Raw genomic sequence first — 24,042 nt, 5'->3', positions numbered from 1 at the left:
CAGCTATGTGCAAACCTTGCATCGCAGAGTTCTCGATCTTATATATATCTCTGGTGAAAAAATTCAATCCACCAGAAAGTTTTTAAATACTTGTGTTTAATTACTTTGTGTTTGATTACCTCAATATTTTTATTCCGCATTATTGCTTAATCAAACACTGTTTTATATTTGAGTTAGAGTTCTTCTTGAAATTGAAAAAGGAACCATAATTACATTCAACCCCCTTCTGTAATCCTTTGTTAGATTGTTTGGGAATAACAAGTTACTTAAGTTTTGTTGGATTTTTGGTGATAATCGAATTTTGACTAGAATTTAGTTTGATTTTGGTTGAAATAGTTTATGGAGATCTAGTTTGTGATTATGGATGTTATAAATGAATTGAGGAAGTGATTTAGAACATGAACAACCAAGGATTTTTGGCTATTCCTGACCAAGATTCCGTTGACTTATTTTTTTGTTTTCTTATTAGCTCCCCTCATTCGTTAACTGTTACGTAATTTATAACAGAATGATCAATTTGGGTAAAATGAATGACCTGCTTGACTTATTTGGATATAGTTAGTCGGTTACCAGATATCTAACCATCTTCATTAGTAATAGAGGCATATCTCATCCGTCCCAATAAAGAATGAAGATTTTTTGAATGGGCCCAACGGCCAAAGGCCCACAATAATAATATGGGTCGACCGTTGAATACTTACTACAAAGAGAAAACGTTCCCCAAAAACCTCCAATGTTCATCAGCCTTTCTAGCGTACCCGACGAACATTAACTACAAATGTCTGATTATATATATTCAACTGAGTCAAGGGTAACGAACAATTCTTCACATACTCTGCCACTCTGCTCTACCTTTCTTGTATGCTCAGACCCATATTTCCAGATTTATCGATTCTTACACCTGAGATGAATCGGGGGACAATCCCTTGCATTTTCATCTATATCGTAACATTTGGCACCATCTGTGAAAATACAAGAATTAATCTTGAGCTGCTGAGATAATGACCAATCAAAATGATGAACAAACACCGCCTGGATTCACCGACCTCACTGGGGGACACCCTCCAAACCGTCGCTTGTGTATGCCAATGAAATTCTCAACCTTACCCCAGATGAAGAAGCACTGCTGATGAGAGATGAAAAGTTGGCATAAAAAAAGGGCAATGAGAAACTGTAAAAGAAGGCGGAGAAAGAGGACCAAGCTAAGGAGAAAAGAAGAGAAATCGATGCACTCCGACTGAATGCATTAAAGCTCCAGAGAGAAGAAACTGAACTGGAAGAAAAAGCCCTTCGATAGGCATTGGAAACCAATCACACATTAGTAATCACCAAGTCTAGAAAGGATAGAAAGGGGCATAACGAAGATGATGAGTCTAACTCTGATTCGAACCCCAAGAGGAAGCGATCAAGGGCCTACTCTTCTTCTGATTCAGACTACGAGCTGGATGGATCCTGAACAAGATTAAGCCGCTCGGAGAAGGCCATGTTAGGGATCGGCGAGTCGACCGAGAGCCCATTATGATGGAAGAGATAGAGCAATATCGGCCTCTCCGGGTGAAGATAGTCAGTTCCCTAAGAGGAGTGAGTTTAATGGCAAGGGTGATCCTAAAGACCACTGTGAAAAGTATAAACTACTGATGATGGGCATGAGATATAATGACATGATGTTGTGCAAGATGTTTAAGACATTTATGTAGGGAACAATATCGATGTGGTCCAAATCTTTTAAGCCAAGGTTCACCGGGTCGTACGAACAACTAAATAAGAAATTCTTAAAGCATTACTCTCATCCGTGCCGAAAGACGAAAGACACTGAAACCCTGGTCCATTGTAGGTAGAGGACGAAAGAAGAGATGGGGAATTACGTAGCTCGATTTAGGGAAGAAGTTGAGATCATTACGAAGACATATATGCGAGGGGAAAAATATCAGAAGGAAGATGGAAAGTATTGAGGGTTATAAGGATGACCGAGGGAAATGATTTTAGAAGTATGTCTATTTCTAGGCCAGTCAGCGACCGAAGGGACATCAGAAGAGACAGTAAATTTGGAGGATTGACCGCGGAGCTGAACAATGGTGAGATAGAGATTCGGTTATATTCACTCCCCTGAACGCTCCAAGATTTACCATGAAATTAAGGGGAAACCTGAGTTCGTTCAGCCCGCTAAGATGAAGATCGCAAAAATAATAATGTTGGAAGATCTGGAAAAAGACCGGCAATATAAGAGTCTGGACGAAGGCGGAAACAAGAAAAGATGAGAGGCCTAACCGGGTGGAAGTCGACGGACCCCCAAAATTGACTTTAAAAAGTTTGGAGTCAATTTGTCATGCCCAAAAGTTGAACCAACTGTAGATGGTGAAGAGATTGAGCTCTATGCTAGGAACTCAGGTAAAATGATGTGCATTCAAAAGAACATGGAAAATAATTTGAAGAAGAAGATCATTGCAGTCATTCGGCAATACCATGATGTATTCGCCTGAGGGCTTGAAGACATGCCTAGTTTATATCCAAGACGACTAACATTGTCTTAATGTGCAGCCCAAGGCTAAACTGATAAGACAGAAGAAGAAGACTTTTGCCTCTGAACGATATAAGGTTATTGATGCCGAAGTAGAGAGATTGCTGGAGGCCAAGTTCTTTAAAGAGATAGAATATCCAGACTAGTTAACCGACGTGGTTGTGATCAAAAAGTCCAACAGAAAATGGAGGATGTGTGTAGACTACACCGACCTCAACAAGGAATGTCCGAAGGACCATTATCCTCTTCTAAGCATCGACCAGCTGATAGATTTCACGACGAGATATCGGGTACTAAGTTTCTTTGATGCATTTTTCGGATATCACCAAATTGCGATGAATAGTGAGGATGTGCCGAAAATAGCATTTACAACTCTGAAAGGCACCTAGGCTTATATCAAAATGCCCTTCAGAGTGAAAAATGCTGGAGCCATATTCCAAATAATGGTGAACAGGGTGTTCAAGAATCAAATTGGTAGTAACATGGAATGCTACATGGTGATCATGCGGATGACTTGAGAGAATGTTTTGAAACCCTCCGGAAGAACAAAATGAGGATCAGTCCGAACAAATATACATTCAAAGTGGCTAGCAAAAAGTTTTTAGGTTACATGGTCAGTGATCGGGGGATTGAAGTGAACCCACATAATATTCAATCCGTGATTGATATGAAAGCTCTGAAATGTGTCCGGGACATTCAAAAATTGACAGGGCGCTTGGACGCCCTTCGGCGCTTCATTTCGAGATTAGCTGAGAAAGCTCTGCCATTCATTGTTGCCTCAAAGGGTCTAAGAATTTTGAGTTGGGGCCCGGATTTCAGAAGGCTTTTGAGGAAGTAAAAGAATATCTAACAAAGGCCCCGCTCCTAATGAGACCAGATCTGAAGGAATCTCTTCAGATCTATCTAGTATCCGGTTGAACCCTTGGGGTTGTCTTGGTCAAAAATCATGAAATAAACCATCATCCAGTCTTCTATGTCTCCCATGTGCTCAAAGAAGCAGACACAAGATATCCCAACACCAATAAATTCACATATGGGTTGGTGATGGCCACCCGAAAATTCCGACATTACTTTCAAGGTTGTACGGTGCAAGTAGTCACAGATCAACCCTCGAAGAAAATCCTAACAAGGCTAGAGGGTTCATGCCGAGTTGTGGCATTACCTATCGAACTTGGGGAATAAGATCTGAAGTATATGCCTAGAACCTATATCAAAACCCAAGCCTTAACAGATGTTATTGTTGAATGCACCTTCTACGGGCCGAAGGATCTCACTCCTAAAGAACAACTCATTCGAATATCGGGAAAATGGAAGTTGTTTATTAATAGTTTGGTCCTCGGGAATAAATATGGGGCTGACCTTATCTTATATTGTCGTGATAAGTTTGAAATATGTGACGCGATCCTATTTATATTTCCTCTCACCAATAATGAAGCTCAATACAAAGCCTTATTAGCTGGAATGGAGTTGGAAAAAACTTGGAGGCGAAACATTTGAGGAATTTCAGCGATTCAATACTGATAGTGAAGCACTTCTATGGGGAGTACGAACAACGAGATCACTGGACAAAAGGCTACACCACCAAGGTACGAGAAACATCCCTAATTTCTGAATCATTTAAATTGAGTCAAATAAGCATGAAGAACAACAGTCGGGCGGATGTCCTCTCAAGGCTAGCTTCAGTAGAAAATCAGTGCCTACCTGGTTTAATCTATCTGGCCAAAGTCAAGACGCTTTCCATCGAAAGGAAACAATGCCTAGAAATTCACCAAGTCATAAATTGGATGACTCCCATCTGAGGGTACTTGGAAAATGGTACTATACCCCTCGACTGAAAGGTTGCCCAAAAAATCAGATATTGGATGGCAAGCTACACCACAGTTTGGGGAAAATGTTACCGAAGATCAGCAACTGGGCCATTGTTAATGTGCCTAGATACCGAAGAAAAAAAACTGGCCTTGAAGACAGCTCATGAAGGAATATGTGCAGAAAATGTTATCGGCCGGTCACTGACCTTTAAGATCCTTCAATAATGATTCTTTTAATTGGCCGATTTTGAGAGCTGATGTGAACATTTATGCCAAAAAATACAAGTAATGCCAACTATTTACGACAGTCCCGACACAACCTCCAGAAGAGATGGCTTCGGTTCTAATCCTAATACCATTTGCCACAGCCTTGATCTAAAAAAGTAGAGTTGACGCTGTTCGTTTTTGCAATATCCTTGATCTCTTGGTAAATACTGAGAAAAACAAAAGGAATGCTTTTGTGCCTACTTGTTTGTAAAATGGAAGTGAAAGTGATTGGAAGCACTTATATAGGCGTCCAAAGGAGACAGTTGAGTGCCAAAAAATTATCCCTAGCGTTTTGAAATAAACGGTATGGATTTGAGATGGTTGAAATTCAATGGCTAAGATTAAATGTCGATCTTAAGTTAGCGACAACTGTCATCAATGATGGCTTCCACTTCACCAGGAAACTGGTGCGTGTCTCTACACGTCAAAACCCACTGACCGAGAGGCGTGAAGCAAACCCGAGGATTTTCACCCAAAGACGCACCGAATCTTTTATCTATCGCCCAACGGCCAAGTGCCCACCAAACTGATATGGGCCGATCGTTGAACACTTATAACAAAGAGGAAACGCTCCCCCAGGAATCTCCAATGTTCATCCATCTTTCTAGCATAACAGATAAATATTAATCATAAATATTTAATTATATATGTTCAACTGAGCCAAGGGTAATGGACAATCCTCTCATTCTATTGTTCTTATATTCTTAAACTCATATTTTCAAATTTACTAATTCTTTTGGAGATGAATCCAGAGATAATCTCTCGAATTCTCATCTATAACGTTCTGGACAAATGTTCAACCATCCACATAAATCGGGTCGAAACACTCTGTTATTCCTAGTGGACTAACAATGAGATTTACAGAAGGGGGGTTGAATGTAAATCTCAAAACTTTTTCAAGTTTTGAGCAGTTTATAAAGTTGTGTGTTCAAGAAGAACAAGTGTGTGAATTGCTTTAAGCTAATACAGACAGATATATATTCAAGCACAAATGTAAAGAACACAACAGACCTTAAAAACTTTTCTGGTGGATTTGTTGTTCCACCAGAGATGGTATTTTTAGAAAATCTGTGATTAAACAATGTTGATCACAGCTGCATCCTAGTACAAACTAGATGAATTTTCTCTCAATATATTTCTAAACAGCTCTGGAAAATCTCACATCTAATTACTAGCTTCTACTTGGTTTATATATTACCAAGTGTACAAGTGAAAAACAATATAAAAATACAGTAATAAAATAAGTTCTTCACTTGCTCCTTTTCCTGTTCACTCCAGTACTTTGTTGACTATTGCATCTTTGTACAGAAGAAGAACGGCTGCTTTTTCTGTTGTTCCTGAAATTCGGCTACCACATCTCAGTTGTCTCTATCAACCCATGTGCCTCTGTTTGTAGGTACAACTACCACTTATCAACGGCTAATCATCAGAACATCCGTTGAGGCTTTCATCCGTTGATGCACTCATCCGTTGAAGGATGTTATCCGTTGAAGCTTTCATCCGTTGATGCACTCATCCGTTGAAGGATGTTATCCGTTGATGACTTTATCCGTTGAAGCTTTAGAGACATCCGTTGAAGCTTAGCTTCTCATCCGTTGAAGGTCTTTAAGTCATCCGTTGATACCACTTCACTTATACAAAATTACAAGGCATGAAGTATTTACAATTGGCCTTCCTATCTGCATATCATCTAGTAGTCAACATGACTCATAGTTTCTCTCAACTTCTAAGAATTACATTTTAAATACAGAGACTGAAATATGCTACAACACTAAACTTATTTCTAAGTAAAGCTACACCATCAACGGATAGCCAAAGTGGTCTTATCCGTTGAGGCTACAGACACTAAATTTCTACTTAAGTATTTTGTTAAACATATCATCAAACTAATGCACATACATTCCTAACAATCTCCCCCTATTTATGTCTATAAGAATTGTAGGCATAAATTCAGGGTTAACTTGATGATAACAAAACACTTAACAGATATATGAATTGAAACTAAGTAGAAATTTAAAAATGCTGCAAAAGTGTATGTACTAGGAGGTAATTGAAGATTTACAGTGTTTCCAAGGACACTCCTTTAGTCTGAGCAGATCATCTTTTTCTTCTTTGTTCCCTGGTTTTCTTTCCTAGCCTTTTGTCATTTTCCTCAATTTGGAGTTGGAGTTGTCTAAAGAATTCAGCTTCATCTTCAACACTGACATCCAACTTAGATTGCATTTCTTTGAGAGTTTCATTGCTGGCAATCTTGAGTTGGTCTTCAAGTCTGAAAAATCTTCTGACTCCTTTATCATCTCTAAATTCCATCAACCAAAGAGGTGATTTGTGAATTGTAATTCCCCTTTCTTGAATGAGTAAAGTCCTGGGTAAAGCATTGGGCTCCCTCCAAGTTTTCCTTATATTGGCTATCTTGTTGAGAATTTCAGTCTTGGCAGTTCTGGTAAAGCCAGAATCCTTTTGTATGGCTGAAAAGACTCTAATCAAGGTAGAGTAGCCTTCATCCAGAATCCTGTGGAGAGGCCATGTTCTTTCCCCAGCTCCTTTATATCTGAACACTAATCTCTCTGGTAGCTGTCTGTAGGCAGCTATTCCCCTTACATCCTCCAGCTCATCCAGATAGAGTTCAATGTCTGAAATTTCTTTTATGTCACAGATGTGAACATAGTCATCTTTAGAAATGGGTGACTTAGGCTTAGGTTTTTGTTTTTGAGTGAATTTCTTAGAGGTTATGGGAGGTGTAGATTTTGGTTTTCTTTTCTGTTTCTTTGGTGGTGGAAGAGTGGTTAGAAAGGTAGGCAATTTGATAGTGTCCCAATCAATAGGTTCCTCTTTTGGAATGATTGGTTCACCATGGATGTTTATTGTGGGATCAGCAACAAGAGGTTCAGGTATGGAAGATAGTGGTTTAGATATAGATTTGGTTACTTTAGTGTTATCTCCACTCCTTCTATGTGCCTTGGTCTTTCTTCTGTTTCCCTTCTGCCATTCCTCTCTTTCTTCCACACTCTCACCAAATATTCTCCCTAAAACCTCATCTAGGTTTGTAGTCTTATCTTCACCCCTGACTTCAATCCCTTTTTCTTTTTCAACTAGACTTGACTTTAGCTGTTGTTCAAGCTTTGCTTGTGCTCTTTTGTCAGCCTCTAATTGCTTGGCTTCTTCCTTCTTGGCTATTGAGAATTTGGGATGTCCTTGCATCACACATATGCTCTTTCCCTCTCTAATGATAATAGCTCTATTTCTCCTTACAGCCTCATCCATGGACTTTTTGAGATAGGCAATACTCCTGCTTAAAATCTTGTTCTCATCATCTTTTGGAGGAGGAAAGTCCACTTCTTTTAAAGGATTCTTTGTTGAGTCCTTATTGGATCTTTCATTGGGCTTGAGGATTATAGCTTGTAGTTCTTTGAAAGAAGCTTCTCCATCCTTATGACTCCCTACTGGCATGAGCTCCATGTTGATTGGTTCAGTTTTTATGCTGTGTTTCACAGATGTTGATTTGTCTTGTGTAGAACCAAACAACAGTTGCAACCTTTCATCAATTCTCCTCCTTTGCTCTTTCACTTGGATTTCAGCTGCTGCAAGCTGAATCAAATCAATTCCATCAGGCTTGCCCTTGATTTGAATGATTGGAGAAGTAGTGATGGCAGGAACTAGCACTTTAGATATTTTGATTTTTGTAGATGGCTCTCCTTCCCCTTCCCTTTTACTCTCCCCCTTTTTGTTATCATCAAGGAGAGGGGTCAAGCCTTGTGCTTTTGCCAGCTGCATTAGGAGACTGGTTTGAGATTGTTGGTTGTGAAGAATGGTGGCCACAGAATCTTCAATAACTTGAACTCTGTCTTCTAACTTGGCCAACCGTTTTTCAGTAACAGATTCTTTCTTCAATCTCAAAACCAAGTCTTGCAATGTACCATAGGGCATGACTGAATCCAATTTATCTGAAGTATAGGTTTTCAAGTCAGCAATATCCTTCCTTAGATCATCCATACCCAGATTCTGCTTCACTTGTTGCAGCTTCATGAGATGCAGTGAGTCCAGGTGAGCTTGAAGGATAGCCTTGATACTTGCATGTGAAGTATTCTGAATGGCCTGTTGAATAGTGTTGATTTGTTTGACTAAAGAGACATTGAATTCCCCTGATCTATACTCCTTAGTCAAGGCCCATTCAGGTAGATTTGGAATTGAACTAGGGCCTTCATCTCCCCCTAAGTCCATGCTTCCATCAAAAGAAATAGAGTCATCATCATCAGAATTTGCTCCAAATTCCTCAGATGGCTCACCAGCTGTAGAAGGCATTTTGTTAATGGCAGCTTTATCCCTTTGAAGAGATTCTGTTGTGTGCACTAGATGTAGTGACCTTTCTGCCTCCTCATTGCCCTAAGCAGCCAACATTTGATAGGCTGTCACAGGATGAGTAAAAGTGTCAGCATCCAAGGAAATGTTATCAATTACAGCTTTGTAATGTTGCTGAAATTGTCTTTCCTTTTCAGCATCATCCACAATCATTGACTCATTAGCAATGGCTGGTTCCACCCTTGTATCTACTGTACCTGCTTTTCTCTCTTTATCTCTATGTTCTTGCATCAGGGGCTCCCCCTGGCTCACACATCTCACTCCCTCACCTTCACCTACTAAGGTGGTACTCCACTCATTCACTTTTGCCATGCTGGAAGAAATAGCATGCATTTTTGAGCTCTCAATCTCTCCTTTTGCCTGGGAGCAACCCAGCCTCTCACTCAAATTGTCACTCCCTTCCCTCAATCCTAGGAGTGATTGCACAGTATTCATGTCTTCTACACTTGGGTTTAATTCAGTTATTTGTGTAGAGACTGTCAACGGATGTGGAATATCCGTTGAAGGTGAAACTGATGTTATCAACGGATAACTGCTGTTAAGCTTATCCGTTGAAGAACAACCACTTGTCAACGGATGAGTGATATCCGTTGAAGAAGGAAAGGAAGTTGAAGTTGAAAGTGATATAACTGTTGAATCTGTGTAGATTGATTTGAGATGTGGTGACACAGATCCTTCAATTATATCTGAAAGAATTTGCGGGTGATCCAACAAATCATCTAATAGATGATGATCACCTGTTTTTGAGTGGGGCTTCTCCCTGAGTTGTAAAGAGGGAGAATCAGGAATTGATGGGAATAACATATCCACATCCAGAGATGGTGATGAAGTGTTTGGTGATTGATGTGTGATTATTGTGAGAGAATGGGGCTGTGACTCCACATTTATTGGAGTCACATCAAACTGAGTTTGAGAAGGCATAGATACAAATGGATGTATCTGTGCAGTGTGTGCACCCTGTGTAGAAGATTGGGTTCTGGCCTTCTTTCTTCTAATAAAGGCTTTTGTTGGTGAGTGTTTGGCTTTAGTGTCCCTCCCTCGTTTGTTCTGTGTTCCTGGTTGGGAACTATTTTCAATAGTAACATCCTTTTGGGAGGATGCTACTAGGGATGTGCTAGATACCTTTTCAACCACCACAGCTTTTTGAGAAACTGTGGCTTGGCTAGCTTGGGAAGCACTCAACTTTCCTTCCTTATCCTGGGGGTTTCTTTGATGTTCACCCCTCCCCTCACCACTCACACCCTGTTCACTCACCTCAGGGTTAATAGTTGGTGTTACAACTGTTGTCTTTTGAGAAACAACAGAGGTGGATTTCTTTGTCTTGGATTTTGAAAGTTTAGTTTTGGTGACCTTGGTAGAAATCTGTTGGGGCATCACAGATTTCATGGCCACACTAGAAGATAAAGAAATAGTGGGGTTGGAAGAAGTAGGAGTTGTAGAAGCAATTACCTCACCTACCTGAGGTGCATTCATGATTGGTAAATATACCAATGGCACACTGCTGTTAAGATCCATTCTCTTCAAGTCTGCAAGAACTCTTTTCTCTTGTGCCCAGCACTTGAGTTTATTATTCTCATTGATTATGACTAAACCTTCAGCAACATGGTTAGCCAATAACATAAAGAATCTAGCATAATAGATGTTATTAGGTCTATTAGCTTTGTTACCTAATCTAGTACCTAATTCTAGCATCATATAGTTGCTAAAGTTAAAATACCTATCAGAAATAAGCATATAGAACATATTAACCAGAGATGAAGTTATGGCATCAAAATTACTAATTTTCCCAGAGAAAACCTTTATAAAGGCATCCCCAAGGAAACTCCATTCTTTCCTAAGGCCTTTTCTTCTAATACTCCCTAAATTAGCAGAGTTAAGAGAATAACCTATGGAATCTAACATGCTGGATACATCACTATCAGTGTGTGGTGTCATGGCATTGTTTTCAGGCAATTTAAAACATGCTTGTAAATCATCACAGTTAATACAGTGAGTTTTACCTTTGAGAGTGAAGGAGATAGTCATATCCATGGAGTTGAACTCAGCAGTTGTCCAAAACTCCTCAACTACTTCACAGAAAATTGTTGGGGCTTCCAGCATTGCATAGCTAAGTTTGCAGTTTTTGATGAAGTCCATCATTTTGTGATAGTCTGAGTGGGCTTCATTCTTCTCTACCAAAGCTGTGAAATTGTTCTTTTCATAGATGAACCCAGATTGAGACATAATCTTCACGACTGGTGCCATTTTTGTGAGTAGAAATTGCAGAGAATAACTTGAAGTTTTTGCAGAGAGAAAATGGTAAATGCTTGAAATTTTAAGAAAGCGTAAAGTAAAAATGAACAATCAGAAGGACTTATATGCTCTCTCAAATTGATAAACAAAAATATAAAAGAAAGATTTATCAATAAATATGCGTTAGTGATTTTCAGCCGTTTAAGAGTAAACTGTAAGTATTCTAAAAACTACCTTTAAGACCAATACATACAGATGTATGTATGAGTATCAACGGTTAAGAGAATAGAATCAACGGCTGTTAAACACCTGAATCGACTGATGTGACATTTCAACGGATAAGGCAAATTGTCATCCGTTGAAGGGTACTTCAGTTTTATCCGTTGACGGATAACAATTCCAGAAATGTATTTGTCTTTCAACGGATAATGACTATCCGTTGATAGAGCAATTTTGACTTTCAACGGATAGGGAACATCCGTTGATGAAATAAACTATGTTAAAAGTCAAATTTGTTCTAGCAACTAATATATTTCAGGCTTTAATTCAAATTGCAATATAGACATGAATTTTAAGAATAATTAAGCATACCTAGCTCACTTACCAATCTTGTGAATGTTGATTCATCAAGTGGCTTGGTAAATATGTCAGCAATTTGTTGTTCACTTGGAACAAAATGTAGTTCCACTGTACCATTCATGACATGCTCCCTAATGAAGTGGTACTTGATATCAATGTGCTTGGTCCTTGAGTGCTGCACAGGATTCTCTGTTATGGCTATGGCACTTGTGTTGTCACAAAAGATAGGAATTCTATCAACATGAAGTCCATAGTCAAGGAGTTGGTTCCTCATCCATAACACTTGAGAACAGCAACTTCCAGCAGCAATGTATTCAGCCTCAGCTGTAGAAGTAGAGACTGAATTTTGTTTTTTGCTAAACCATGATACAAGCTTGTTTCCCAGGAATTGGCAGGAGCCTGTTGTACTTTTCCTATCTATTCTGCAACCTGCATAGTCTGCATCTGAATAACCAATTAGATCAAAGCCAGATTCTCTAGGATACCAAATACCTAAATTTGGTGTACCCTTGAGATATCTGAAAATCCTTTTGATAGCAATTAAGTGAGACTTCCTAGGATCAGCTTGGAATCTAGCACATAGACATGTAGCAAACATTATATCTGGTCTGCTAGCAGTTAAATATAAAAGTGAACCAACCATGCCTCTATAACTTGTAATATCCACAGACCTTTCAGTCTTATTTAATTCAAGTTTGGTGGCAGTGGCCATGGGAGTTTTTGCTGATGAACATTCCATTAAGTCAAACTTCTTTAAAAGATCATAAATATATTTAGTTTGACTAATGAAAATTCCATCACTAACTTGTTTAACTTGTAAACCAAGAAAATAGGTTAGTTCTCCCATTAGGCTCATTTCATAATTACTTTGCATTAGCTTAGCAAACTTTTTGCAAAGTTTGTCATCTTTAGAACCAAATATTATGTCATCTACATAAATTTGAACAAGTATACTAGAGCCATTAACATCCCTAAAGAAGAGAGTTTTATCAACAGTACCTCTAGTGAAGTGATTCTCCAAAAGAAATTTTGATAAGGTCTCATACCAGGCTCTAGGTGCTTGCTTCAGTCCATAGAGTGCTTTCAACAGATAATACACATAGTCTGGAAAATTTGGATCTTCAAATCCTGGAGGTTGACTTACATAGACTTCCTCCTCTAATTTCCCATTTAGAAATGCACTCTTGACATCCATTTGATAGACTTTGAAATTGGCATGGGCTGCATGGGCTAGAAATATTCTGATGGCTTCAAGTCTTGCAACAGGAGCATATGTTTCATCAAAATCTATTCCCTCTTGCTGAGAATAGCCTTTAGCAACCAGTCTGGCTTTATTCCTTATGATAATGCCATTTTCATCCATCTTGTTTCTGAATACCCACTTTGTGTCAATAGGACTCTTGTTCTTTGGTTTGGGTACCACCTTCCATACTTGGTTTCTCTCAAATTGGTTCAGCTCTTCCTGCATAGCTAATATCCAATCTGGATCCAATAGAGCTTCTTCCACTTTCTTAGGTTCCTCCTTAGACAGAAAACTACTATACAGACATTCATCTTGAGTGGCTTTTCTTGTTTGCACTTTAGATGATACATCACCAATGATCAGTTCAAAGGGATGATTCTTGGTCCATTTCCTTTGTGGTGGAAGATGTGCTCTAGATGAGGTGGCCTCTGTATTGTCATGATGTGAGACAGAGTGTTGACTAGTTGAAACTCCCCCTGAGTTGTTGGTCCTTTGCAGGGAACTTGGAGTTCTATCAACTGATGATGTAAATCGATTATCCGTTGATGAACCATGATCAACGGATGCTTCATTTTGTACTTCAACGGATGATGCACTATGTCTTTCAACGGATACTGCATTGCCTCTATCAACGGATGCAGTATTTTGTGCATTATCCAAGGGCAAGTTTTGAATCCCTTTTGAAGTGTCATCTCCATCAGTCTCCTCTTCACTATCATCACAATATATCTCAATGTTGTCAAATTTGAGTCTTTCATTATGTCCCTCATCTGTTAGTCCATCAATCTTTTTATCATCAAACACAACATGCACAGATTCCATAACAATGTTGGTTCTTAGATTGTAGACCCTATAAGATTTTCCAGCTGAGTAACCAACAAATATCCCTTCATCAGCCTTTGCATCAAACTTCCCTTTATGGTCAGATTGATTCCTCAGTATAAAGCATTTACATCCAAAGACATGAAGAAAGTTTAGAGTTGGTTTTCTTCTCTTGAACAACTGATAAGGAGTCATGCCTTTAGCTTGATTGATCAAAGAAATATTCTGAGTGAAGCAGGCACAATTAACAGCTTCAGCCCAGAAATATGTTGGTAACTTTGATTCTTCAAGCATTGTTCTTGCAGCTTCAATTAAAGATCTGTTCTTTCTTTCAACAACCCCATTTTGCTGAGGTGTTCTTGGAGCTGAGAACTCATGCATGATTCCATTTTCTTCACAGAACAGCCTTAATGTCAAATTCTTGAACTCAGTTCCATTGTCACTCCTGATATTTCTAACCTTCAAGTCAGGATGATTGTTGACTTGCCTGATGTGATTGATAATGATTTCACTTGCTTCATCCTTTGATCCAAGAAAATAGACCCATGAGAACTTTGAGAAATCATCTACAATCACTAAGCAATATCTTTTTCTTGCAATAGACAATACATTGACTGGTCCAAACAAATCCATATGTAGCAGCTGTAATGGTTCATCAATTGTTGTTTCAAGCTTCTTTTTGAATGATGCTTTCCTTTGTTTGCCTTTCTGACAAGCATCACACAAACCATCCCTTGAGAATTCAACTAGAGGGATTCCTCTAACTAAGTCCTTTTTGACTAGATCATTCATTGTCTTGAAATTCAAGTGGGATAGCTTCTTGTGCCATAGCCAACTTTCAACTGAGCTTGCTTTGCTGAAGAGACAAGTAATGGATTCTGCATCTGTAGAGTTGAAGTCAGCTATGTACACATTTCCTTTTCTAACTCCAGTTAGAACCACTTTGTTGTCTTTCTTACTAGTGACAACACAGGCTTCAGAATTGAAGGAAACTGTATTCCCTCTATCACATAGTTGACTGATGCTCAGTAAATTGTGCTTGAGACCATCAACTAATGCAACTTCATTAATGATGACATTCCTTGTTGAAATCAAGCCATATCCCATAGTAAACCCTTTGCTGTCATCTCCAAAGGTTATGCTAGGGCCAGCTCTCTCCTTGAACTCTGTGAGCAGGGAGAAATCTCCTGTCATGTGTCTTGAACAACCACTGTCCAAGTACCATAGATTTCTTTCATTTCCCTGCACACCATAAAATCAATCAATTTGATTTTGGTACCCAAGTTTCCTTGGGTCCATTCTTGTTAGCCTTTCTCCTAGACTTCATTCCTCCTGCATCTTTAGACTTAGGTGAGTTTGAGTCAACCTTGGTCTTAGATGTAGTTGGTTGAGGTGTAGGGTTAGTCACAGAATCATTTAGCACATTTGTAAAATTATTAGGCATTGATTGTGCAAACATGTTATTCCATATGGGCATATTGTATGGCATTTGAGGCATACTACATGCAGCAAGATAAGGATTGTTAAAATATGGCATGTTTACAAAATGTGCATAAGGATTTTGTTGAGACATAACAGGCATAGCATGCAGAGGTGATGCAGACATATTAGGCATAGAAGAGGGTACAGTTATGGGAGTCTTCTTAATGGATTTGCAATTAGCAGATAGATGATTAACACTACTACAATGCACACAGCTTTTTCTAGGAGCATACCTATCAGGTGTGTAATTGTTGTGTTTATTAATTCCTACCTTCCCATTTCTGTTGGATTTTCTTTTAGATTCCTTTTTATCCTCAACCATCTTGAGCCTATTATTTAACTGTTCTAAGGTCATGTGCCCTACATTCACCTTACTGACATCTTTGGATGTGCTTGCTTCTTCTTTGACAAAGTTCTTTGAAGTTGAACCAAACTTTTTGTTGAGTTTCTTTAGATTCTCTCTTTTAGAAACATCTGCCTGTTTTAATTGAGGAACCTTCAACGGATGCTCCTTTTCTTCCTTCAACGGATAACTTTCATCATCCGTTGATTCAACATCCGTTGACAGTCCATCAATTAATTCTAGTTTCTTTTTATTTTTATTCCAGGCAGTTTCACAGAATGATTCAATTCCTTGGACCTTAGCAATTTGAGCACTTACATCCCTAGATGTCTTCCAGGCTTTAATCACCTCTTGCTCTTTCTCTAATTGATTGGAAAGTATTTCTACTTTCTTAACAGATTCAGCTAGTTCATTTTCAACAGATATACAATGCAACTTAGTTTTCTCTAGGTCAATCATCTTATCTTCTAACAAAGCATTTCTATTACTTAAAAACAGATTGTTCTCTTTAATCCTACTATTTTCTTTAGCAAGAGATTTAAGAGATACACGCAAATGATACAATTCAGTAGACATGTCATTAAAGGCATCATTGCACTCTTCTTTAGTAAGCTGTGTTAAGTCAGTAGTGATTACCTGATTGCTTGATGAACTAACTTCATTTTCTTCAGAATCAGCCATGAGAGCAAGGTTGACATACTCCACATCTTCATCCTCTTCATCTCCATCAGCTGCCCAGTCCTTTTCTTGAGTAATGAAAGCCCTCTCCTTTTGCTTGAGCAGATCAAAATATTTCTTTTTGTAATCTACTTGTTCAAATTTCTTCTTTTCAGAAGTTGGCTTTCTGCACTCACCTGCAAAGTGTCCACTTATACCACAATTGAAACACTTGAACTTGGATTTGTCCACAGTGTTTTTGTGAGGTTTAGTGGCTCTAGTGTTTTTCTTGAATTTCATCTTTGCAAATCTTCTGGACAGAAATGCAAGATGCTCATCAATTCCATCTGAGTCATCTTGGCTGGAGTTGTCTTCATTTTCAGCAACTTGCTCTTTCCCCTTGCTTGATTCCTGACTTCTTATACCATCTTTGGAGTTTGATGTAGATCTCGCAGTTTCTTGTCTGCATTTCCTCTCATTTTCAGCTACCAATGCAACTGAACTTCCTTTCTTTCTCCCCTTCTCCAATACCTCATCCTGTTCCAGCTCTAGTTCATAAGTCTTCAAGATTCCATACAATCTTTCAAGAGTGAAGTCCTTATAATCTTGAGAGTTTCTTAAGGAGACAGTCATGGGTTTCCATTCCTTTGGCAAGGATCTTAAAAATTTAAGATTTGAATCCTTCACTTGGTACACTCTTCCATACAGCTTCAGTCCATTCAACAGCTTTTGGAACCTATTGAATGTTTCATTTAAAGATTCATTTTCTTCAAAATGAAAGTATTCATACTGTTGAATGAGAAGCTGCATTTTGTTTTCTTTCACTTGTTCTGTACCTTCACACAGTAGTTGAACTGTGTCCCAAACCTCTTTGGCAGTTGTGCAATTTATCACATTATCAAACATATCCATGTTAAGACCATTAAACAAAATGTTCATAGCCTTCTTATCCTTGTGGACTTCTTCTGTGTCTTCCATTGTCCATTCTGCTCTAGGTTTTGGAATGGATTGACCAACAGCAACTGTGGCTGTAGCAACTGTGGCTACTTTGTGGGGAATGTGAGGACCATTCTCAATGCAGTTTACATAACCTTCATCTTGGGAGAGTAGATGAAGGTGCATTTTCACCTTCCAATGGTGATAATTGTCTTTGTCAAGAACTGGGATCTTTACTCCAATATCCTTCTTACTCATCTTTGTTAGATTCCAAGATCTTTAAACTCTTTGTATGTCAAGAGCCTGCTCTGATACCAATTGTTATTCCTAGTGGACTAACAATGAGATTTACAGAAGGGGGGTTGAATGTAAATCTCAAAACTTTTTCAAGTTTTGAGCAGTTTATAAAGTTGTGTGTTCAAGAAGAACAAGTGTGTGAATTGCTTTAAGCTAATACAGACAGATATATATTCAAGCACAAATGTAAAGAACACAACAGACCTTAAAAACTTTTCTGGTGGATTTGTTGTTCCACCAGAGATGGTATTTTTAGAAAATCTGTGATTAAACAATGTTGATCACAGCTGCATCCTAGTACAAACTAGATGAATTTTCTCTCAATATATTTCTAAATAGCTCTGGAAAATCTCACATCTAATTACTAGCTTCTACTTGGTTTATATATTACCAAGTGTACAAGTGAAAAACAATATAAAAATACAGTAATAAAATAAGTTCTTCACTTGCTCCTTTTCCTGTTCACTCCAGTACTTTGTTGACTATTGCATCTTTGTACAGAAGAAGAACGGCTGCTTTTTCTGTTGTTCCTGAAATTCGGCTACCACATCTCAGTTGTCTCTATCAACCCATGTGCCTCTGTTTGTAGGTACAACTACCACTTATCAACGGCTAATCATCAGAACATCCGTTGAAGCTTTCATCCGTTGATGTACTCATCCGTTGAAGGATGTTATCCGTTGAAGCTTTCATCCGTTGATGCACTCATCCGTTGAAGGATGTTATCCGTTGATGACTTTATCCGTTGAAGCTTTAGAGACATCCGTTGAAGCTTAGCTTCTCATCCGTTGAAGGTCTTTAAGTCATCCGTTGATACCACTTCACTTATACAAAATTACAAGGCATGAAGTATTTACAATTGGCCTTCCTATCTGCATATCATCTAGTAGTCAACATGACTCATAGTTTCTCTCAACTTCTAAGAATTACATTTTAAATACAGAGACTGAAATATGCTACAACACTAAACTTATTTCTAAGTAAAGCTACACCATCAACGGATAGCCAAAGTGGTCTTATCCGTTGAGACTACAGACACTAAATTTCTACTTAAATATTTTGTTAAACATATCATCAAACTAATGCACATACATTCCTAACACACTCCCCTTCTGTATTCACGTAAAAGTAGAAACGGGGGGAGGGTGTAGTGTCGAAGCATAGCAAAGTTGACACTGACAAAACAGTGTGAACAAAATAATTAGAGCGAGCACTACTAGGCTGGGGGGCACACATCAAAGTAATTGATCATGCAAAACATGTATATCCCTTGTATGAGATGGGTGGACCCATTCCACAAACAGTGAATCTGCATCAGTGTCAACCCCCTAGTTTGTGGCACCTGTGGATCCTGATCTACTCCCCCTCATTACATGGCATTTTCTTATTGGTTATGCGGGATTCTTCGGCCCTCTTCTCCCTAATACCAACTGAGTGATACCAAGAAAGCCGCGTCCGTGCTATGTATGTATTTATTGGTATTATCACAGAGCCTTATTCTTTAAATTACCCTACAACAACTAGTTGTGTTTTATTTGTTGTTTGTGGACTTGTGGTAATACTAAGAATCAAATTACTGCAGGCTCAAGTCTTTAATTACATACTTGAAACTTGAAAGCCAGTTAATTACCTGGAAAATAATGAAAAAATTTAAGCAGACTTGAGTTTGCATGCGGTTATCCCTCTAGACTAGATTGGTTGTGTTACTAGAATGACAATTTGTGAGAAGACATAACATGATAACATCATCAAATTGTAATTTTCCTAGTTTACGACTTCTTATTTCAGTCACGGTTTACTTTTAACATAAAAATGTTTACAAGACTCCCGCGGCCGTTGCATAAAAATGATAATTTTCCTGTTATGTATTACTTGTTTACCTAATGGTGTCAACTGTCAACCCGTTTCATGTTGAACAAATTAAGAACCAACAACAATCCAGTACTATATATAGCTACCCAACCAACATACAGCTGAACTTAAGTTAGGAACTTATGATGCCTAAGCTAAGGCAAACACCAAGTAATCAACATTAAAACTTCCTTGCACAGAAACTGAAGTGTAGTTACAAGATTTGACACCTGGACTGCAGGTTTCATGTACTCCAAAGATTTTGATATACATGTGGTTTCTTCCACATCAGACAATGCCAGCTTGGAATTCCCTGTCAGCAAAGTGAGTGGGTCCCCTGCCTAAAGACAAAGTGAGTGGGTCCCTTGCCTAAAGACTAGCCATCCACAGGTTTAATTTAACTAATTGCGCCCCCCCTATCGATCGCCACGTGTCGGTCCCTGGATTCTCTCCAGTGCCACTTGCATTTGCCTACAGCTACCCATCCCCCATGACTACAATTTCCCACAACCACAGATTTCATTCCACAACAACAAAAAAAAATAGAGTGAGATAATGTTTAAGGAGGAGAAAAATGGCAGCACTTGGGCGCGTATTTGTGATACATGTCGCTCTGCCCCATGCACAATTTACTGCCGTGCTGACTTGGCATACCTCTGCACTGCTTGCGATGCTCGCATCCATGCTGCTACTGGACTAGCTTCGCAGCATGAACGTGTTTGGATATGTGAAGCATGTGAACGTGCTCCCGCTGCCTTCATATGCAAGGCAGACGCAGCGTCGCTTTGTACTAGCTGCGACGCAGATATCCACTCTGCCAATCCTTTGGCAAGCCGTCATCACCGCGTTCCAGTTGCACCTATCCCTGGCTGTGTTTACGGACCACAGACAGCTAAAGGGTCGATAATCGGGCTTGGAAATCAACTTGATAACGGTTTCTTGACTCCGGAAACAGATGAGATTGCTACTGATGATGATGATGAAAGTGAAGCGGCTTCATGGTTGTTAATCCATCCTGCCAAGGACAATACTAACCAGATTACCAATGGTCTGTTGTTTGGCGGAGAGGCAGTGGATGAGTACTTGGACTTTGTCGATTTTAATTCGTGCAAAGAAAATCAGTTCACTACTCAGCAGCAGTATGATGTTCCTCAAAAGAGCTACGGAGAGCAGTACAATGATCAGCAGAAATATTATGTTCCGCAAAAGAGTTATGCAGGCGATAGCGTTGTGCCAGTTCAGAGTGAACAGGCGAAAATTCATCAGTTTCAGCCACCTCAGCAGCCTTTGCCAAAGCAGAACCAGAATTTTCAGCTGGATATGGAATATGAAACATCAAACGCTGGCTACTGTTACCCTCCTTCACTTAGTCACAGCGTAAGTTTCTCTTCACCATATCACTATCTTATGACATCCCTTTATGTGTATTCATATAATTTTGCTCTAGATGAAGTTATTTTAAATTTTAAGGCTGCTATGCTAATACTTTACGTCTTTAAGGTGTGTTCTTGTTAGTTCTTATTTTCGGTTTCAAAAAGGTACTCAATCTCCAGTAAGGCTAGAACTAGAAGCCCTCTAAATACTCAAGATTTTAAGTCCCTTGAGCTGCTCAAACAATTTGAACTCTGCATGCTATGCTATGCCTTGAAAACTAGGCAGGTGTTTAGTTCTGCTAAACACGTTATCTAAGACCACTGAATTCCCTTATTAAGATCCATTTCCTTGTACAGAAAAATACAAGATGTAAATAAATTATCTTAGCGACGTCTAAGGCTTTAGCATCTTTCAGATAGTTTCTATAAACATCCAAAGTATTAGGAAGACTGATTACTTGGCTATATAGAGTGTAACATTAGTTTAACCTAGCTGAAGTGAGTTTCATTTATAACTAGTTGCTATATTCATATGTACCAAGGAGTTGCACAGAATTAAACTTTATATTCTGCAGTACAACTTTAAATCCTAAATCTGAGAAATAACGACATGACAGGACCGGAGGCATACTATATTTCACTTTATTTGGCCGTCTTCTCCTCAAAAGTTAGATTCTGGATAGCTGCAATCTTCTCTCTTTTCTTTCTTGTTATTGATCGACAATATTCACTTTATATAGTGCCTTTTGATTTGAAGGCTGTGCACGTTCATTGCTCTAACTGTATATTCGGATAAATATCCCTGAGAAATTAGTCAAAATACCACCACCTGCTTAGCCTAGAACAAGCTCTCTTACTAAATACCAATATTTTAGAAATACTAGGAGAGTTGAAATTTTTTACAACACAACAATCAACTATATGTTCAATAAAATCGAATATTACTATAATCATGCATAAATAGGCCTTTACATTATCCCGATTCTGGCAGATCATAAATAAGTTTAAAAGTATACAAAAATTAATTTATAGTTTCTACATTAAGTTCCTATATATGAGAAGCATACTTGTAGTTAGAGCTCTTAGTTACAGATTCCAAGCTTGGAAAAAAGTTCTAGACAGCTTTAATCTAATCAACACATTACTCGTGTAGATGATCATGTTCTATGCACAACTAAATTATGTTTGCAATATCAGGTTTCTGTATCCTCCATGGATGTTGGAGTGGTTCCAGATTCTACAATGATTGATATCTCCGCCACACATCCGAGACCCCCTAAAGGAACAATTGACCTATTTTCCAGCCCACAAGTTCAGGTGGCAACTCCACTTACTCCAATGGATAGAGAGGCTAGAGTCCTCAGATACAGAGAGAAGAGAAAGACTAGGAAGTTCGAGAAGACAATCAGGTATGCGTCAAGAAAAGCCTATGCAGAAACTAGGCCTAGGATCAAAGGCAGGTTTGCAAAGAGAACAGATGCCGAAACAGAAGTGGATCAGATGTTTTCCTCAACTCTGATGGCTGAAACTGGATATGGCATTGTGCCATCATTCTGAATTCAAATGCAGCCTAGCTACACAAGAAAAGCCTTGTACTAATTAAGTAATTTACTTCTTCAGCAATCTAACTAGTTTTGCTCCTATAACAAGAAATATATGCTCTGTAATATTGTTTCAAAGTACCCTGCCGTTTCAATGCTTATAATATCTATAAACCACAATGTTTCTACTATAGATCATTACATACCTATGTAGGTCTTGTTAGCATGAACAAATTAAAGTTCTGAAGTGCAAGTCAGGCGAGTCTTGTCTTTACTAGATAACATCAGAAATAAGTCTGAAGTGCAAGTCAGGCGAGTCTTGTATATACTAGATAACATAAGAAGTAAGTCTCTTTCTCTGAATCTCTAATAAGAGCATAATATTTCGACATTCCTATCGGCATCAGTTTCTGATAAAGCTTAATATTAAAGAAGCATAAATTATAAATTTAGCAAAAAAAGAAGATAAACAAATTATTATATGATAACAAACATTCCCCAAATTATAGAAAAACATGGAGTCAGTTGGGCATAGAGAACTAGCAAACAAATTTATGCCTTTATGAGCATCAACTTGTGGACACAAGTAAAAGGAAGACGTCATAGATTTGAACAACTAGATGGTGCTGTGTAGATGTGTTATTTTCCGGGCCTGCCTAGAGTAGACCCTGCATTAACAGGAGGCTTGTGCACTATGTAAACTTAACATTCATCCCGACTGTGATGGGTTAAAGGGACGATTCGTGTCGATTGGGCTCAGAAGACAAAGGATCAAATACGATTTATCTCAACGATGTTAATACGATGGTTCCAGCAAACTCAGAAGCGTAACAATGTAACAAAAATCGCAAAAACGTGAAAATTAGTAATTCTACAATTATATTTTACAAACATTAATTTACCCCCCCTTTTTCTTCTCTTCCAAAAGCTCATAAAATTGTTCCTAGTACTCGAAATTAAACACATTACGCAACACAAAGTGAGCCAGCTACCTGGTGCGTAGTTGAGTGTACTATGTCCTCCTAATGAATTAGAAGGCCCGGTTAACAAATGTTAGATATATTTGATAATGTCATGACTAATAAGATTTCTGTTTAGTTTTCAGATCTTACTTAACAGGACAAATCAATACTTAACTGGAAATCAACATTTATACTGAAATCAGAACTTAAGTTGTTTGAACTAAAGTTATCAGGAGATATTTATCAGGAGATAATATCAGGATTTAAGGAGACTTTCAGATAAGGAAGACGGCTGATTGAAAGGATAGAAGATCAAGACAAACGCAAGAAGAGATATGCATGAAGAAGGAATCCTATGAAGAATAGAATACTTGGAAGAAAAGATAACTAGTTGATATATTTTAGGAAGCAGAATTATATTACATATCAATTAGAGATTATCTTGTAACATTGTAGTATATAAACACAGACATAGGGTTTACACTATATGTGTTATCAAAATCGAAGTTATTATTTATTGTGACCCTAGCAGCTCTCGTGATAATTTGTTCATCACTGAGAGAGGACAATTCCATATTGTAACAGAGTTTAATAAAGCTTGTTTTCTGTTACTTGTATTCTTTAATTCGATTTGATTGTGATAAACACTGTATTCAACCCACTTCTACAGTGTGTGTGACCTAACAAGTGGTATCAGAGCAGATGTGTTAACACACAAACAGTTTAAGATCCGGAAACAATCATGTATGAAGAAGAACAAACTCCAACCAAG

At 38.4% G+C, this 24,042-nt stretch overlaps 1 protein-coding gene across 1 annotated transcript; it reads left to right on the top strand.

Annotated features, from left to right (window-relative positions):
• The first annotated feature begins 19,894 nt into the window (after nucleotides 1-19,894).
• LOC141667208 (zinc finger protein CONSTANS-LIKE 2-like) lies at nucleotides 19,895-22,501 on the top strand. The gene is made up of 2 exons (XM_074473610.1): nucleotides 19,895-20,771; nucleotides 21,965-22,501. Exons 1-2 carry the CDS (start codon nucleotides 19,950-19,952, stop codon nucleotides 22,322-22,324), a joined length of 1,182 nt encoding a protein of 393 aa, XP_074329711.1. The 5' UTR covers nucleotides 19,895-19,949; the 3' UTR covers nucleotides 22,325-22,501.
• The last annotated feature ends 1,541 nt before the right edge of the window (nucleotides 22,502-24,042 follow it).

The sequence above is a fragment of the Apium graveolens genome, chromosome 6 (genome assembly GCF_009905375.1).
Source record: "Apium graveolens cultivar Ventura chromosome 6, ASM990537v1, whole genome shotgun sequence".
NCBI lineage: Eukaryota > Viridiplantae > Streptophyta > Magnoliopsida > Apiales > Apiaceae > Apium > Apium graveolens.
Note: the sequence above shows the minus strand (reverse complement) of the source record. Positions and strands in the feature narration are given on the sequence as shown.

What these genes read in the sequence shown, in the direction of transcription:
- LOC141667208 (XM_074473610.1), top strand. Translation starts at nt 19,950, where the DNA reads ATGTTTAAGGAGGAGAAAAATGGCAGCACTTGGGCGCGTATTTGTGAT. An exon ending in CTCCTTCACTTAGTCACAGC is followed by an intron (nt 20,772 to 21,964) that starts GTAAGTTTCTCT and finishes TTGCAATATCAG; the next exon opens with GTTTCTGTATCCTCCATGGA.